This window comes from Dromiciops gliroides, chromosome 2, assembly GCF_019393635.1.
Source record: "Dromiciops gliroides isolate mDroGli1 chromosome 2, mDroGli1.pri, whole genome shotgun sequence".
NCBI classification, from domain to species: Eukaryota; Metazoa; Chordata; class Mammalia; order Microbiotheria; family Microbiotheriidae; genus Dromiciops; species Dromiciops gliroides.
Genome location: NC_057862.1, coordinates 118,364,912 through 118,384,690, shown reverse-complemented (window position 1 = coordinate 118,384,690; position 19,779 = coordinate 118,364,912). Strand labels below are relative to the sequence as shown.

The following is a 19,779-nucleotide window of genomic DNA, read 5'->3' as shown; positions in this document are numbered from 1 at the left end:
GAAGAAATAACTTCAGAGAAACAAACTTCATGGTAAGTTACCAGAATCTTTCCCCCAGTCATTCAGATAACCTGCCACCAGACAAGATGATATCTGAACTTTTGCTATTTAATCAGATCCTCATGTCCTTAGGCATGGTCAACTAAGTCAGTAACTATGACATATTTAACCACTTAATTATTTTTTCTCTAAAATAACTATTTGCTATAACAATAAAGCACAACTATTAATTCTGTCTAATTATGACATTGCAAAGAAAATTACAAATGCACCATCAGGTTAAAAGATACTTAGGTAAAATAAGTTTCTTATTTAGGGTCTTTTAACATTCATCACTGCTAGTCATCAATCACTACTAATCTAATAGTTGGTTTCTCACCAGATTTGAGTAGAAAACACCTTCTAAGTCAAGCTGAACTTTTCTTAACATCACAAGACATTTAGACACATAAATATGGCTCTTTGATCCCCTTTGGCAAGTCCTTGCCAATGTCTTCCATGATAGTAATAGCTATCTATGCTTTTTTTTTAAACTCCAGAGATCATCTCTCCAGCTTCATAAGAAAAAAAATATATTAAATTGTATTCTTATTACTTACAGCTCTGTGGCTTCCTTCTGTCTTCTTTTGGTCTATTGCAAAGTCACAAAGAAAAAGAAAAAAATTACATTGCAATTTAGTGATACTGGTCTATGGAAAACCCCATATTAAGGCTTTTGTAGTTTGCCCATATCATATTCACAGCTGGCTTCTCAATCTCAATTTGTCTGTTTGAGGAAACATTTTCCAGGTTCATTCTCCCTTTTTTTTGATCAAAGCCCTGCATCTGCTTAGATCTGGTAAAACAATAAGGCTATAGCAGTGGCCACTTCTTATATGCTAGCCTCAGATGAAGATTCAGGAGTTAGGAAAATCTCACCCTGTACTGGAGCTTAATGTCTCAAAACACATTTAAATAAAACAGGGTACATTTTAAAATCAGAAATATCAAATAATTTCTTTATGGTGTTCATGACCTCTCTCTGGTCTGGTACAGAATTTAAATCAAAATCTCAGTGAAAACCACACCCAATGCCTATTACTTCCTGGCATAAGAGGAGTATTTTACAGGCATATGCAAGTATACATACATACATACATATTCATAGACTCATAGATTTTTAGAAGCAGCCTCTAGAGATCACTTTGTCCAACCCCCACATACATATGTATATTTGTAACCAAAGCATCATTTGAAAAACTGTTCTGAACATTTCTTAACTTGGCAGTGGATTCACATTTAGTAGATTGTGTGTTAAGACAAGCAATACTTGTTTGGAACCACTTAGTATATCTCCAAGGGAAAAAAATTCTACTAATGAGCCAAGTTTCAATGACTTAACTTTTATTTCCCCCCCCTTTATGTCTGTTTTATAGGCAGCTGGTGTAGAGAGCCAGCCTAGAAACCAGAAGACCTAAGTTCACGTCCTCCTTCTGACACATATTGACTGTGGAACCCTGGGCAAGTGACTTAACCTCTCAGTGCCCTAGGCAAATCTCTGAGACTATAACTTGAAGAGAATGTGCCCACCAGCATTGCTACAGGAAGTTTTCTCACAAGAGAATTCAGTATACCCATGAAATCATAGGTCCCAATTCTTAACCCTCTTTCCACTTAAATACATTTTTTCTTGCTGAGAAATGTCTTATTTGCACGTATAAGCATTTTCTAGCCTTCTGCGTTGCAATAACATTCTAGTTTTGGTCTGTTCCTTTGAATTTACTACCCTATTTTGTTTGTAGGTATGGTGATGTTCAAAACTCTGGGGATAAGGAAAAATTTGCAAGGTAGGAATGTTCTGCAGAGATCTGCTGAGAGGGGACTTGTCATATCCCAGAATAGTCAATCCATGCAACTTAGCTTAAATAGCTGCTTATCTTCTTTCTAGGTGGGAACATGCCCCAAGTATTTCTGATGCAGAGAGGTTGGCCAGGTAGGAAAAAGGAAAATCAAACATGGTGACCTTTTTTGATTTGGCTTGAGCTGACCGGTATCCCTTCAGTGGAAGGATAACTTTACAAGGGCCTTTTGAAAGGAGCAATGTCACACTGTGGCTATGTCTGTATGATGTGGCATCATATATGGTAGGAGGCAATATTTTTAAGGTCTTCTGCAGACCTTGTATTCTTAAATCTGTACTGTATTCTCAAATCATAAAATCATATTAGTATGTATGAAAGAGGGTATAAATAACTAGACAGAGTATAATTCTGGGCAACCAATCACTCAGTACGTGGCCTACAGATCTGCCCATAATATAAATAGCAGATGGCATCCATCTGGGTACCTGTAGATGAAATACTTTTAATGGAAAAGTAATTTCTTATATTAAGAAGCCAACTCTTATGTTAGGCCCATTTATTCTTCTTGTTTTTTACCTAAAGTATCTGGTTCTTTTCCAGTCTAAATCACTGCATTTACATGACAGCAAATGGATATTCAAATCTGAACTCTTATACTTACTATTGGTGTATCCTTGGACAAGTCATTTGAACTCTCTGGGTCTCAGTTTTCTCATATGTAAAATAAAGGACTTGGAATAAATGATAGTAGATATAAATATTATTATCCTCATTTTAGAAATGAGGAACCTGAGGCTCTGAGGTTAACTGACTTGTTAAGTGATTCATTATACCACACTGTTTTCATTAAGTTGTGTGAGAACTTGACTGGGTATAGTAAGGTATTCTCTCATTATCTCTTCCAACTATCACCTTGTGAAATTTTGCTGTCACTCTATTTATAAAGGTTTTACTGTTTTGGCATATTCCGTCTTCCTAAGGCCCAGGGATAGTATGCCTACAGTTTTAACAAATAACCACTAGATGGTGACCTTGCTCATTTAAAAAAAAAGTACTTTATCCACCCAGTTTGAATTCTATTTTTAAGTGAAAATTTTATATTTTATTTTCCAATTATATGTAATAACAATTTTAATATTCATTGAAAACATTTTTGAATTACAAATTCTCTCTCCCTCCTTCACTTCCCCACTCCTTGAGAAGACAAGCAATTTGATATAGATTATATTTGTACAGTCATGTAAAACATTTCCATATTAGTCATGTTGCAAAAGAAAACACAGACCAAAAAAAGAGAAAAAAACATGAAAAACAAAGAAAGTTTTAAAAAGTATACTTCAATCTGAATTCACACTCCATCAGTTCTTTCTCTGGAGGTGGATAGTATTTTTCATCATAAGTCTTTTAGAACTGTCTTGGATCATTGCATTGCTGAGAATAACTAAGTTATCCACAGCTGATCATTGTCCAATGTTGCTGTTATTATGTACATTGTTCTCTCAGCTCTATTCATTTGACTTTGCATCAGTTCATGTAAGTCTTTCCAGATTTTTCTGAAAGCATCCTGCTCATTATTTCTTATAGTACAATAATATTCCACCACAATCGTATACCACAATTTGTTCAGCCATTCTCTACTTGATAGGCATTCCCTCTATTTCCAATACAAAAAGACCTGCTATAAATATTTTTGCACATATAAAGTCATTTTCCTTTTCCTTTGATCTCTCTGGGGTTCAGACCTCATAATGGTGTTGCTGGGTCAAAGGATATACACAGTTTTGTAGTCCTTTGGGCATAGTTCCAAATTGCCTCCAAGAATGATTTGATCAGTTTATAACTCCACCCACCAACAGCGCATTAGTGTTCCCATTTCCCCATATCCTCTCCAACATTTGTCATTTTCTCATATGTGGTATTAACCAATCTAATAGGTGTGAGGTGGTACCTCAGAGTTGTTTTAATTTGCATTTCTCTAATCAATTGTGACAGCATTTTTTGAAGTCTATTTTAATGAGCTTGTATGAACTTTCTTTTTATCAAGGTATATACATAACTCACAACTATAATTAATCTTGGATAGTATATTCTCTTTTGAAATCAGTAAAGAAAAGAAACAAAAATTGATATTTAATCGGCACCTTCTATTTGGCCTGTCTCTAATTTGCTTAATTTTGTAATTTATGATTATGTTGTTTTTCTCTACTCAGCTTAATTCCCATTTACAATTATGGGGTATATTACTCCCATCTGGTCCAACTGACTCGTTGGCTGTTGTGCATACACAACATTTTTCCTTTCATCTCCAGTGTTGCTTTTGCACAAGTGGTCTCTCACGTCTGGAATGCCTTCCCTCCATACCTCTGTCTGATAGTATCTCTTGCTTCCTTAGCTTCTTTCCTTAAGATTCCTTAGTATTACTTTATATTTACTTACTTTTGGACATGATATAATTTCCCAGTAGAATGACGGTTCCTTGAAGGCAAGGAATGTTCTTACTTTATATCCCCAGCATCTAATATAGTAACAGATATAGTAGATACTTAAAGTTAGAAGGTTGTAAAGTCCTACAGTAGAAAGTGCTTAGGCTTTCAGGTTGGAGGACTTGGGTTCTAACTCCATCTCCTATACTTATTGCCTATGTGACCTTGGACAAGTCCCCGGACTTGAGCTTCCTCATCTGTAAAATGACAGCGCTGGATTGGATTTCCTCTAAGGCCCTGTTGAGTTCTAGATGTGTGATTTTAGGTATTTTAATTAATCCCACAACCAATGGTTTGCTGTTGCTCACATTCTAAACTTGTCTTAACAGGCAAGAACCTAGGTCACTAATGATGATATTTAAACCACAGCTGATAAGGAGCTATTTTTATTTCTTGTGAGTACCAAAGCTCAGATTATTCCTGCAGCTTTTCCTTTGCCTTGCCTCAGTATTAGTCTGATATCTCCCAGCATCCTGGTATGTTTGCTTGAATTGAGTGCCTCATCACCACCTTAACCTTATTGTGACAAAGAGCATAGTCTACTTCTTCCTTTCCTATTGCCCTATTTCCTACTTTGCATAATTAAGGAGGCAACTCCTAATGTCTTATTTTTCTATGAAGCACAAAAATTCTAAGTCTCTTTGATTTAATATAGGATGAGGGAAAGAGGGCTGGATTTCTCATTGTAAGACCTGGGCAAGGGTCCCAAGCACTAATATTTATTAGTAATGTGACTTTGCAGATTATTTTGCTTCTAAGCCTCTTTTTTTGTCCTTATGAAATTAGAATAAACGTAGTTAAGTTACCTGCCTCACAAAACTATTGTAAAAATCAAAAGAGAGAACAGATATCAAGTATTTTGTCAAATTGTAAAGAGTTGTACAGATACCCTTTTTAGATTTCAGGGACTTTTGCTTTCCTTGGTGGGCTGCTTCCAGTATATTTATAGACTGCAACCCATCTTTGACTCGGTGGATGGTGTTTGCAACTAACTTGCTGATGAGCCCTTCAGAACTTAGCCAAGACTAAGTCTTAGATACTAGACACATGGGCCATCATACTCAAATCCTTTCCATCTTGGTAGGATTAGATCAATTTTATACCACTGGCATAGCTTTAGAGAACCCAGAGCCCAGTGCTACAGTAAAGCATCAGAATAAGATGTTAGTGGAAGTATACAACTATATGCCTTCAATGAAGTCTATATAATGGACAGATAATCTGTTTCAGAACCAGGAAGACCCAAGTGCAAGTCCTGCCTCTGAAACATACTGGCTGTGTGACCCTGATCAAATCACTTAACCTTTCAATGACAACTCTTAAGATGATAGTTTGCAGAGAAGATACACACCTGCATTGGAAGAGGATTTACTTACCCAGGAGCTTACTGTACCAATATTACAAGTCCAATCCCTATTCTTTATACAAGCTGTTATTATTAAATGACCTTTCTTTGTGATCTATATCATTTTCTTCCACCAAAAGTACCACTTTCCCCTTGAAAATTGCTCTATAAATTATGTTTTCTTTTTAATTTTCTTGATCAAATTTCCAGTATTGTACACTACTTCACTTTAATACCAAAAATGTTGTAAACTACTCTCTATAAGACTCTTATTTTAAGTCTTGGTGTACTTTTTAGTTAATCCATAATGCCGCTGTTCCTATCACCTTTCTGAGCTAACACATAAGTTTGATGCTAACACAGCCCCCTCTCTAGCCATTGCGTCAACTTTCCCATCATCCTTAAATTTCTCACCATTTGTTCAAAGCTGTGGTCTTCCCTTCCATCATCCTTTTGTTTTCTTTACTAAAATATACTTTCTTGCATATCCTGCTTCCTCTTCCACTTGTCTTTTTTTTCCCTGAAACAACTCTACTTCTCTGACTCCATTACAGCCTACCTTAAAATTTATTTTTCATAATTTCTTACCCCATTCAGTAAAAATGGAGCATGGATTTCTAATTTGTAACAAATGCAACCAAGAAACTATTCATGCTATAACTGAGAGGTAAAAGATCAAGGGCACACAGAGCTTTTAATTCATAAAAAGATGCCTGTTAGTGTTTGTCTCATTTCTTTTAGAAAGGATGCTTCATGATGGCAGGCATCACACATTTTCATGTGTATTTCTGTTGCGTAGTCTACCCAATGTGCTCCATTCTATAATTTGTACTCCCTCAAAGATTGTACTTTTTGATAGAAATTCTTTAAGTGGTCTGGGATTTTCACAAAAAAAAAAAATCAAGGATTTTGGATTCCAGGCCCAGAGATCCTGAATTCTGTTCTTTGTGGCATAATAATAATGGTGTTAACAGCATACATTTATGTAACTTTATAACTTACAAAGCATTTTACTTCAACTTAGCCAGGTAGGTAGAAGGGGTGTTATTATCTCCATTTTACAGATGAGGAAACAGTTTATACAGATGAAATGACTTGTCTGAGGTCACCTGACCGAGCAGATGAAAACGGGGCTTACTTTGCAGTAAATAACAAGAAGAAAGTAATTATTAAGTACCTGCTGTGTACTAAGGCTACAAGGAGGAAATGACATCACGTCTGTCCTCTTAAGGGGCTGAGAGTCTCAAGGGGGAGATCCAGAAATGTGATGCAGAAAGAAATGTGATAAATGGTAGAATACAATAAGGTCATAGGCAGAAGGTGATGATGAGGGTGGTAATTTTGAGTAGAGGTGTGACATGTAGAAGATATAGAAAAAGAAACAGTAGGGGCAGCTAGGTGGTGAGTTGGATGAAGCACTGGCCCTGGATTAAGGAGGACCTGAGTTCAAATCTGGCCCAGACACTTGACACTTACTAACTGTGTGACCCTGGGCAAGTCACTTAACCCTCATTGCCCCACCACCCCAGAAAGAAAGAAAGAAAGAAAGAAAGAAAGAAAGAAAGAAAGAAAGAAAGAAAGAAAGAAAGAAAGAAAGACAGACAGAAAGAGAGAAAGACAAAGAGAAAGAAATAGAATCAGTAGGACCTGGCAGCTGATGAGGTGTGGAGTGTGAGGGTGAGTTGAGATTTTGAGTGGGGGGCTGGGTGTGTGTGTGTGTAAGGGAGATTTTCAAGGAAGGCACATTTGGGGGGAAAATATGAATTTTGTTTTGCATATGTTTTTGGCATAAGGTGCTAGAATAATGTTCATCAGGCAGTTAGAATTGTGGGAATGGAGCTCAAGTGAATAATCAGGCCTAGTTATATAGATTTGTGAATTGTCTGTCCATGTGGTAACTGAAGCTCTGGGAATGGATGAGAACATTGAAGGAACAGAGAGCAGGAAAAAGGACCTAGGATGGAGCCTTGGGGGACCAACTACACTCAGGGGATAAGAGGAGGAAAATGAGCAAAGGAGACTGAGAAAGAAAAGTCAGACTTGAAAGGAAAGAACCAGGAGAGGGCAGTGTCACAAAAGCCCAGGGAGGAGAGAAAATCCAGAAGGAGGACTTGCAATGTCATATCTTGCAGATGGGTTAAAAGGTTTGGGGAATGAGAAATGATTGTTGGTTTGGGGAATGAAAAAGCCTTTGGTGACCTTGGAAGTAGCACTTTTAGCAGTGATGGAGATAGAAGTGTTAAATGAGTGGGCATCGAGGAAGGGGCAGTACTACAATAGATTACTCATATAGAAATTTGTAGTGAAAAGAGAAGAGAGATTGGGAATGATAGCTCAAGAGGAAGATAGCAGGGAGCTGGTTTATAAGCAAAGGAGAAGTAAGTGGTAGAGAAGGAGAGATTCATTTAAGATGGTCCTGGAGGAGACTCAAGGGAATGGGAGCAAGGGTACAAGTAGAGGGGTCAGCTAGTTGGAGGGTTTAGCCTTGGTGGGTTGATAGATCACCTTCTTCCAATGAGGTTGAAGTAAAATGGTATTGAATGGATGGCACTTTGCTTTCATAACATCTCTCCTCTCTACTAATACAGGGGCTTACATCATCTCACCTAGACTATTATGATGGCCTTCTCATTGGCCTTCTTGCCCCACTCTCTCCTCACATCAATTCACTCAGCTGCCAGAGTGATTTTCTCAAAGCACAAATATGACCATGTGACTCCTTTGCTCAATAAACTTCCATCACTCCTATTACCTCCAGGATCAAATATAAAGTACCATGTCATTTAAATCACTTTAGAACCTGGCCCCTGTGTACATTTCCAAATTTCTTAGACTTCATTCCCTTCCACACCCTCTATGATCTAACAACATTGTCCTAATTGCTTTTGGTCACAAATAACACTGTTTCCCAACTCTGCGTATTTGTACTGGTTTTTCCTCATGCCTGGAATGTTCTCCCTCCTTACTTCTACCTCCTAACTTCCTTAGCTTTCTTTAATACCCAACTCAAATCCTACCTTCTGCAAACAGCCATTACTGATCTCTCCCTACTCCCCTTCCCTCTGTGATTACTTTTCACTTATGGCACACATATATATGTGTGTATATGTATACATACATATATACTTATACATGTATATCACCTGTATATACACATGTGTATATATATATATGTATAACTCTCATATCTACATAATTATTTTCATGATTTTTCTCATTAGAATGTAAGCTCCTTGAGAGCAGGGATGGTATTGTTTTGCTTTTCTCTGTTTCCCTAAGGGCTTAGCACTGAGTGTGCCATATATTAAGTGCTTAATAAAAGCTTATTGACATTAGTGACATGGATAGGTTTGAAGGTGTGGAGAAAGGAAGTTAAAGTAGCATCTGTAGTCTCCCACCATGGCCTCAGTATCCAAGCATCTGCACCCCTCTAGAAACTGGGACTTCACTGTTGACTTCCCCTGACTCTAACAGGTGAGCCTTTTGACTGATATAGCCGAGACCTAGGCCACTAAGACACTTCCTGCTATCCACCTTTCATTCCCCCATGCTATCCCTCTACCTCATAGTCCTTCCTCTCCCTTTCCAGCACTTCTTTCTGTGTTGTCTTCATCTATTACCATGTAAGCTTCTTGAGGGCAGGGATTGTCTTGTTTGTTTTTATATGTGTCCCCAGCTTGGCACAATGCCTGGCATATAATAAGTTTTAACTATGTCTATTGATCTCACTCGGTCTCTGTTTCCATCTCTCTCTCTCTCTCTCTCTCTCTCTCTCTCTCTCTCTCTCTCTCTCTCTCTCTCTCTCTCTCTCTCTCTCTCTCTCTCTCTCTCTCTCCCAGCTATCTCTTTATCTATCTATCCATTTGTCTGACTATCCTGTGGCAGGTGGCTTTAATCTCAGTAAAGTCAGTCATTATCCAAGTTTCTTGGCAAAATACAGTTTGGGGATTAAAAGAAGAAAGGATTTGGAACAGGTGGCATGTGGAATGCGATCGGGAGGCAGATATGAATAAAAAGATTAGTGTGTAGATAGCATGAATGTGTAGCCAACCTAAACAGCATGGTTTTTTGATTGTCCTCCGCAGCTTTCTGAGTCTTAGGGCTAAGTCCAGAAAAGGCAGATGGTAGGGGTGACCCAGGGTTGAGGATTAGGAAGATGCAAGGATGAAAACAGCAGAAGGACAAAGCCACATGAAAATCTTGACATTCTACTCTTGTCTGTGCCTTTGTGTAGACTGTCATTTGTGGATGAAAACCACTTCCTCCTTGATGTTGTTGCTCAGTCATTTTCAGCCTTTTCCTTTTCTTTGGGACCACATTTAAGATTTTCTTGAGTGGTTTGCCATTTCCTTCTCCAGCTTATTTTACAGGTGAGGAAACTGAGACAGATAGGGTTAAATGACTTACCCTAGGTCACATGGCTAGTAAGTATCTGAGATCAGATTTGAATTAAGGAAGATGAGTCTTCCTGCCTCCAGGCTCAGCATTCTATCCACTGTGCCACCTATCTTCCTTGATACCACCTAGAATCTCTAGGTTCTTTCCAAGCTCACCTTAAATGCCAGTCCCCACATGAGGCTTTCATGCCCATCAATCCTCCCACATCAACTCCTAGCTTCCATCCCCCCAAATTATCTTGTTTTTGTGTGTATATGGTTTGTATGTGCTTATATGTGTTCATTTTGTTTCCTCCAATAAAATGTAAAATTCTTGAGGGTAGGTATTGTTTCATCTTTATCTTTGTATCCATAGTGTTTGACACATAGTAGGTATTTGTGTTGAAATTGTACCTTATTATGTTTCCCCAACCACTCCGGCAATTAGTAAATAGGTATATTAAGTAGCCAGTGTAACATAACAATAAATAGGAATAAATAGAGAGTAAGGGTGAACATAGATACTGCTTACAAAAATTGCCTCCCCAATTAAGGCCCAATTATGCATTCAATTAGGAGAAGCCAGCTATACCCCATTAAAACCCTATCCCAATAATGGCCCCTCAGTCTGTATGTGTGAATAAGTTCCAAACAAGCACAGCAAACCCAGAAATACACTATGCTAATAATAACTTTGAGATGAAATTGATATGTTAATGAACTAAACCTAAAATGGGGCAGAGAAGAGTTAAGCTACCCACCCAGAACCCTATAAAAAGGGACCTCCAAAAGCTTGCTCCTTAAACATTCCACCACCTGCCATGACTCTAAGCTCCCCCAACTCCAATCCACAGTTATGTGACTCTATATTCCCTCTCCCTCCCCATGCTCCCTCCCCATGCTTCCTCTTTCTACCGCCCCTTTCCCTGCTCCATCCCCAAGCCATCTTCCTCTGTACTCTCTGTACCTTGTTAATGTATGGTTGATACATCATTATTACCTGCTTGCTGCCAGCAGATCTTTTCCTGTGAGTATCCAAAGAACCCATGTGTTTGCCCTGACCCAACAAGGGACCCCTTTGTGGCCTCTTTCTGTTAGGTATGAACTGAGGACACCAGGACTGGGACTAATTGTTTGCAGCCGCTCCTCTCAGTGGGCTAACAGGGCACCATTGGATAAAAGCAAGGGCAGACAAGGAACCCTGTGTTTCTTCTTGGGAGAGAGCTCCCCTCAAGGTCTGGTCATGATAGAACAGTATTTAATAAATGCTTGTTGATTTTTTGATTGACTTAAGGATGGAGGACCGTGTGTTGTTCAGATTGCTAGACTTATTGTTGTAGCATCAAACTGAAATAGAAATGGGCCCCTAAATAGTACATTAAGATCCCTGGCCTGTTTGTTCACTTAGAAAACCACATATTAACATTATCAGTTTTCTACATTTATTTTGTTAAATATTTCCCCGTTACATTTTAATTTTTTTAAATTTTTTTGGTGAGGCAATTGGGGCCAAGTGACTTGCCCAGGGTCACACAGCTAGTAAGTGGTAAGTGTCTGAGGCCGGACCCTGAACTCAGGTACTCCTGAATCCAGGACTGGTGCTCTAACCACTGCGCCATCTAGCTACCCCTAAAAAGCAGTTTCTTTCTTTTCTTTTCTTTTCTTTTTTTTTTTGCGGGGCAATGAGGGTTAAGTGACTTGCCCAGGGTCACACAGGTAGTAAGTGTCAAGCATCTGAAGCAGGATTTGAACTCAGGTCCTCCTGAATCCAAGGCTGGTGCTTTATCCACTGAGGCACCATCTAGCTGCCTCCCAATTACATTTGAATCCAATGTGGGCAACACTGGGGCCACATGTTTGAAACCTTTGGCTTACAGGGAGGGTCAAGACTGTGATGGGGCTTTTCCGGTATTGGTGGCCCAAGCAAAGGAGCAGAAATGTCACCTCACAAGGGGAAGGAAAAGAAGGAAGAGCAGGTCATCAGCCTTGGACCTCAGGTTGCAGAGGGAGAGAATATGTTTGGTGTCTGCCATATCTTTGCTTCTTTCAATGACACCTTTGTCCATGTGACTAGTCTCTCTGGCAAGGAAACCATATGCCGAGTGACTGGTGTCAAGGTTGACAGAGATGAATCTTCTCCCTATGCTGCTATGTTGGCCACTCAGTACATTGCCCAGAGATGGAAAGAACTAGGCATCACTGCCCTTCACATCAAACTTTGAGCCACAGGGAAAAATAGGACTAAGACACCTGGCCCTGGTGCACAGTCAACCCTAAGAGCCCTGGCACATCCTGGAATGAAGATTGGGTGGATTGAGGATGTCACTCCAGTGCCCTCTGACAGCATTCGCAGAAAGGGTGGTCGCCATGGTCACCATCTGTGAATATTGTTTGTTGGATTATTTTTGTCAATAAAAGTGTCATAATGGTAAAAATAAAAAAAAAAAGAAAGACTGTGATGGGAGGAAAATAAAGCCAGAACAGGATTGAATCAAGAGACCAGAGGTCACAATGGAAGCAGAGGTCAATTGTAGCAGGAATGGAGGCAGTGAAGGAAGTGGAATGACAGGATTTTGTGGTCAGAGAGGAATTTTGCAGTTCTGGATAGGAAATGGAGCACTTTTGGGTGATAGTGAGATAGAAATCCCCAGGGGATTTTTTTAGTGGAGTTGGAGGTTGCAGGAATTAAGGAGACTGATGAAGTAAGAGGTGCCATGAGCATAAATGTTAAAATTACTAAGGATGGTCCCGAGGGATAAGGGTGCAAATTAAGATGTTGTGCCAAGTGAGGAAGTCATTGAGGCAAGTGTCTGATTGAAGTCTGGTAGAGGAGAAAAGGATATGGACAAGGTGATGTAATCTGATGGGGGTGGACTTTCAAGGAGGAGAAATTGTCAAGTAAATGTGGGAGAGCAAGAGCCTAGAAGTGCTGGTGAAAAGCAAGAAGTATGCTGTGGTGTGAGTTGGGTGGTCTTTGCTTCTGGGACTTTCCTGGGAGATCTGCTGCCCTCTGTTCCAGCTGGCCCACCTGTGGCCTCTGTCTTTGCCTCTCAGATGTCCCAGGGAGCATTGTTTTGCTCCAGTCCAGCTCCAGCCAGACACCATTGGTGCTGTTGGTACTTCCCGGGGAGTGCCAACTCTGGCCTCTGCCTATCATTTGTGTCTGTGCCTGTGGCCTCTTTACCCTTGGGTAAATTCTTCAAGAGCCATGGATTCAGCCTGCTTTCTTGTGCCTTATGCCTTTGCCTCTTGTTCCAGTCCTGATCTCTGTGGCCTTGTTCCTGAGTCTTCCCAGGATGCTTGGTGACAACTACAGATCCCAGACCTCCAGCTTCTTTCTTTGCCCCAGGCCTTTCTTCAATAATTTCTTTCCAGACTTGACCCACCAACACTTGCTATAAGGTGGGCCTCATGAGCCTCACAAAACTTAACAGCATAACCTGCATCATAAGGTTGGACATCAAGCTAGGTCCCAGAACAGTCTAATCCTCTCCCTCCTTCTATGAATTTGTTTCCAGGCACTGATACTAGGCCTGAATTCGTTGCTCAGTAGCTAGCATTCTCTTATGTGTATGATTCTGAGCCTCTAGTTGTTATTGCTACCTGTCCCCCACTGCCTTCTCCCTTACTCTTTTCCCCTTCCTTTCATCCCTCCCCCACAATGTCCTACTCCAGATCTAACCAATCCTTCCACTGTACTCTATGGAATACCCACCCTGCAGGTAACAAATTCTCTTTTAGACCTTTTCCTTTCTCACCCTTGGCAGCTTCTGGCAATCACTGAAACCTGGGCCCTCCCTAATGACAAGGCATCTTTGGCCACCTTTTCTGACACTCCAAATCACTATTCATGATGGAGAAGTTGGAATAGTCTTTCCTTCCTGCTGCTACTTCCAAGCTGATTCTCTACCACTCAGTAATCGCTCCTCCTTTAAGGTTCATTCATCCATTCTTTCACTCAACAGAGATTATTGTATCTAGTGATCCCTAGTACACTCTCATTCAATGCCTGCCTTACAGTTGTTTTCCTCCTCTTGACCTCCGGTCCTCATACTAGGGGACTTCAATGTATGTATTGATATTCTTTTGGAAATCTTAACTTCCTAATTTCTCATTTTACCCATTTCCCATGACCTACTCCATTCCCCCACAACTACATAGAGAGATGGTGATAACTATCTCCTATGAGCATGCCACTTCCATGTTCATGAACTCTAAAAATTCCTTTGATCCTAACCTTTTTATCATTTCATTTTTGCCTTATGACTTCTAACCCTGTAATTCATCCTTACCATGACCTCTCAGTTCTTTCCCAGACCATCACCCCCACCCTGTCTACACTCTCCTGCTTTTTCTATCTCGACCCCTTGGTGAGCCAATCCAGCTCTGTCTTATTCTCCACACTTGAGTCCCTTGCCACCTACCTTATCCTATCATGCTCTTCAAAGCCACAACCTTGTATTACTGTCATCATCCACTGACTTTGCTACTATTTAAATGCTGTTGAATAGAGCTGAAAAAAAAATCAAGAAATAGTGCTGACTTAATCCACTACAGAATTATGTTACATTATCACAACTGGGCCCTCACTAGAGTAAGGCAATGCTTTTACACCTCTCTAATCAATTCACTATCCTCCTCATTATAGTGATTTTTCCAAACCTTTTCATTCTTCCTCAATCTTCTCATGACTTTCCCTGCTTCACCCTCTCAGTTAAGAATTCTTACCTTCCCTGTAGCCTTTAACTCTGCAGATTACTCTCTTCTCTAGGTTTTTCTGGCACTTTTCTTTTTTTTTCTTTTTCTTTCTTTTTTTTTTTTTGCAGGGCAATGAAGGTTAAATGACTGACACTTCTCTCTTTTGGTTCTTCTTCCTATATGTTTCTTTTTAATATCCTTTACTGGATTGTCATCCAGGTCATACCTGTTAACTGTGGGTGTTCCATAAGGCTCCATCCTGGGTCTTCTCTTCTCCTATGCTCTTTCTTTTGGTGATCTCATCAGGTCTCTTGGATTCAATTATTATATTTATGAAGATGATCAGATCTATTTATCCATCCTTTCTCCTGATCTACAGGCTCCTATCTCCAACTTTCTATTGAATAGTTTGAATTTATCCTGTAGGCATATAAAATTTAAAATCTATTAAACCTTCACAGCATCTCTGTATGTGCCCCATTCTTTCCTCTGACCCTAGCATCATCCTTCTGCAGGCCTTTATCATCTCACTCCTGGACGACTGCAGTAGCCTACTGACTATAGTCCTCCCATCTCAAGTCTCTCTGTACTCTACTTTGTCCTTTATTCAGTGATCAAAGTGACTCCAAGTCCAGTACTCCAGTGTTTTACCTGACTTCCCCAATTTGAGTTACATTATGCTATCTTAGATTTTTCTTTCCCAGAGGTCTCCTGGTTGCCTTGCTTCTCCTGTTCCTCCTAGTATCAGTGCTGTGGTGTTCCTGACAGTCCAAGGCCTAGCACTTTTCTGGTTGGCTGCTCAGCACAAGGGACCAGTTTGTTTTCCAAAATAGTAGTTTGTATGCAAACTGATTTTCCAATCTCTCTTCTGATAGAAGTTCTATTTCATTGGTATCAAAGTGTGTGTGTATACACACACACACACACACACACATACATATGTGTATATATATATATATATATATACACACTTTGATACCATAATATATACTTTGATATATAATAAAAATATAAGGATATTATATACACAATTATGTATAATTTATAAATGTTTTATTTATTTATGATCTATTTAATATATATTTATAAATTATACATAATTATGTATAATTATATATTTATAAAATATTTTTTCTTATCTTTTTAAATGATTTTCAAGCTTTTATTAAAAATTGAGGATTTGAGCATTTTTTTCTTTTTCTTTATCTATTGGGAGACATTGAGTCTAATAAGAATAACCATGTTCTTATTAAGCTTTTAAAGTATTTGACTCCATTGGGGTTAGGGCAGTTCAAAGTAGATAATAGCTAAGGAATACTACTTGCTTTTACTGTACAAATTGGTTTTGAATTTTTTTTCTAATTATATGGATAGTGATGTGAGTATTATAAATATCCTCTAATTCAATTCATTAGTTAACACCCTTCTCAGCCTCCATTCATTTAGGTTCCACAACCAACAATAAAATTAATGGGTGCCTATGCATACACACAAAAGTTTGTTTTATTCTTGAATTTGATACCAAGAATACTGTGAGGTTTTTAAACACATATGATTCCAATTTTATCTAAGATTTATTTAGATTCTCTGGAGAAAAATGAAGAAACCCTTTCCCTAGCTTACTCCTTGCAATATTTATTAAGCAGAAACAGGCTTCTAAGGTGCTGTGCTGGGCAGTTTGTTTCAAACCTGCAATCTTAGATTTTCAGAGCAATGGCCTACATCATAACCACCACATGCTATTTTGGTTCAGCTTTCCAACCCACACAGTATCTGCTTCCCTAACTTTCTCTCCTGTCTCTTCATCTCTAATCTAAGCCCCAAACAGAAAAGAAAAAGTTAAAATCAGTTCATCAAAGCAAGCATCCTTGTATTAAAAATTACTAATGCCTTCTGTTTTCCCCTGAAGAAAATCCTGGGCCTGAGAGTCAGGAGACCTGGGCATTACCCTACCCCTACTTAGCAGTGTGGTCTTCCATAATTTTCATCACTTTTTTGGATCTCAACTTCCTCAACTAAAAAATGTGGGGAAGGGGAAACTAAGGTCCCTTCTGACTCTAATATTCCTTAATAGGTTACCCAGAGAACAACATAGCAAACACCAAAACATCCGCTTTTATTAAAACAATTTTGAGATCTTGCAAACAGTAAGCTGGTAAACAATTTCACCTTGACTATAACAAAATAAAACCTGACTAGGAGATGATGGGACCTCATTTGAATTTTCCTGGTCTCTTCTTCCATGTGCAAATGAGTATCTTGCCACGGATGGGCCATATCGTATTCCTAATAAAACGCAGTTTGGGGAAAAACCAGTTCTGTTATTTACCCTTAGATGCCTTGCCAAATGTTATAGATTTTCAGGTGCTTGATATTCTTTCAGTTCTATTACATTCTCCTAATCATCCAGAATAAAATCCAGAAGTAATCTCTTTTTCATCCTGAATATTTCAGTCATAAGCAGCATCAGCTCTAAAATTCTTCAGGATCTTCAGTAGATCCCCATTGTCTGTGCCATTAAATCCAGACTCCTCAGCTGTCCATTCAAAGCTCCCCAAAGACTGGGGTACTAATCTATCTTTTTAACCTAATCCCCAGTATTTCTTCATATACATTTTCCTTTCCAACCAGACCAAGCTCTTTAATTATCTCTCTGCTCAGTCTACCTTATTTTCCATTCTAACTTTTTGCTCATTCTGTTACCTTGGCTTAAGCTACCCTTCTCACTCTCTGTTGCATATCTTGATCTTTTCCATCCTTCAAGGTTCACCTCATGTACCACTATATCTTCTCCATGAAATTTTCCCTATCTACTCCAACCCAGACTGATTTCCTTCCTCTGACCCCTTAGAGCACTTAATGTCCATAAATCATAATGGAGTTATAAATCAATATGGAGTTAATCATAATTACTTCACATCTTTACTTAGCTATTCCGTCTGTGTATTCCTTGCCTTCTAAAGTTGACTGTGAATTCCTGGAAGAAAGGAATTACATCTTAGTGCTACTTTGTGCCTAACCTGGTGTTATGTACAAGCTCAATAAATGTTTGTCATGGAGATATTGATCAATTAGAGTCAGGCACTAGCCAGCCCTTTCCAGGGTCTCCTGGTTTGCATATTTTAAAATGGCCTTAGGGTGTGACTTGTGTGTAAAGGGATAATTAGCAAAATAATTCTATAGGTTGATAAAGGATGGAATGTTAAGCCAGACTAATAGAGTCAGTGGCATTGCAACTAGTTGTTGGATATCCCTCACAGTATCCTATTCTAGATATATATGCAGAATGTTTCTAGGCATAGCTTTTTTTTTTTTTAGCTAGATATCAACTTTGTAATGTTGCTAGTTTAACTTTGGTCATTGGTTGGTGTTCTTTCTCTGATCATCAAGTTAATTATCATGACAAGGAGCTTGAGTGTAAACACTTCTGTTAGTTTTACACTGAATTTGTTAGCAGGAGAATTCATCATAGGTATATCAGTAACTGCTTTTTGGAGAATTTTAATTGATCATTTTAGTCAATTAAACTATAAGACTTCTATACCTTCCTTTTGGCACTAATGAGACCGCTAATACTAAGACCACAAGTTATAAGCTATAAATTTTACAATTCTTAGTCCCAGGTCCAACAGATTTTGTACCTTAACAGAACAGCTGTATGGTACAAAATAAATCATTGTCATTTCTTTAAATTAGCTCCCAGTGGTGGGACATTTTTGTATTACATGTGTTAAACATGCTTGATTAATTTTATGCTAGTGAAATGTAATTTATCAGGTTTTACCACTAAAGTTTACTAAGTAGGGACATGGGAACAAATAGGAAATGAAAATAGAAATTCAGAGATCCAAGAACAAAGTATTTATGGAAGTCTGTCCACATTGCACATAGAATCAAGCACGCTAAAGTTTTACAACTGCCATGCTGCACAGTGTTGTGCTATTGTTGTTTTTGGCAAACACCTCAAAACACATTGTTCTTAAACTCATTAGACCTTGATTACTTGAGTGCTTTGCACTAAGTGGGCTTAAAAATATATATTATATAGCAATATCCAGGCTGATGCTTCTTTTTTTTTTCCTCCCTGATTTCCTTTTTCTCCTGTAGAGAGAATCACAGTGAGATTGAACGGCGTAGGAGAAACAAGATGACCCAGTACATCACAGAGCTTTCCGACATGGTTCCCACATGCAGTGCCCTGGCTCGAAAACCAGATAAGTTAACCATTCTGCGCATGGCAGTCTCACACATGAAGTCCATGAGGGGTACAGGAAACAAATCTACTGATGGAGCCTATAAACCTTCATTTTTAACAGAGCAGGTAACATTACCCCTCTCCCCTATTAATTTATCATCTTATGTTCTTTTTCAAGTAATGCTCATCTGTTGAAACAACAAGAAAGAATGGCATTGAGACAATACTCCTGAGCCTTTGGCAAATGTCCACAGTTTTGGGGAAAGGTGGGGTGGGGAAGGGTGAGATAAGGTGTAGGAAGATGACAATCCACAGAAAAACATAAAAGAAGTGGTGAAAGAGACATGAGGAGAACCAGGATGGAGTGATAGTATAAAAACCCTAGGGAAGAGAGAATTTAAGAAGACAGGTTACTCAACAGTTTCAAAGGCTACTGAATAGTCATTAAGAATTAGAACTGAGAAAAGGTCATGTGATTTGACATTTAGAAGGCAAGTGTTAACTTTCTGGGGAACAGTTACAGGGATTTAAGCCAGATTAGAGGGGTTTATGGGTGTTGTAGGTTTAGAATACATATGAATTATTGTACTTCATGCAGGCACAGTATTTTTAGTACTAGACATTTAACATTAGATGTTATGAATAAACATCTTTATTCTTTGACTTGATCAATATAAGGTAAAGACAGTCTCTGTGATCTGCTCCTAGACAGAACCTTTGTTCTGTGTTTAGCCCAGCATATTAAAGCATTTAATAAATAATGAATATTTTAATAAATATTTAAGGAGTAATTTGATTCTTTTCTTGGTCAGCATTTTTAATCTCTCCCTATTGATTAGCT

General features: G+C 38.7%; 1 protein-coding gene and 1 pseudogene across 5 annotated transcripts in view; both read left to right on the top strand.

The window, feature by feature from the left end:
• ARNT2 (aryl hydrocarbon receptor nuclear translocator 2) overlaps positions 1 to 19,779 on the top strand; it is a 274,848-nt gene that overhangs the window by 86,837 nt on the left and 168,232 nt on the right. For 2 of the 5 annotated variants that reach the window (XM_043983350.1, XM_043983351.1), the window contains exons 4-6: positions 1,782 to 1,826; positions 1,928 to 1,972; positions 18,851 to 19,064. In XM_043983350.1, coding sequence (XP_043839285.1) covers positions 1,782 to 1,826; positions 1,928 to 1,972; positions 18,851 to 19,064 — 304 coding nt within the window. The remainder of the gene's footprint in view (positions 1 to 1,781; positions 1,827 to 1,927; positions 1,973 to 18,850; positions 19,065 to 19,779) is intronic. The other 3 variants (XM_043983353.1, XM_043983352.1, XM_043983354.1) reach the window with 3 other exon arrangements.
• LOC122740735 lies at positions 11,983 to 12,429 on the top strand (annotated as a pseudogene).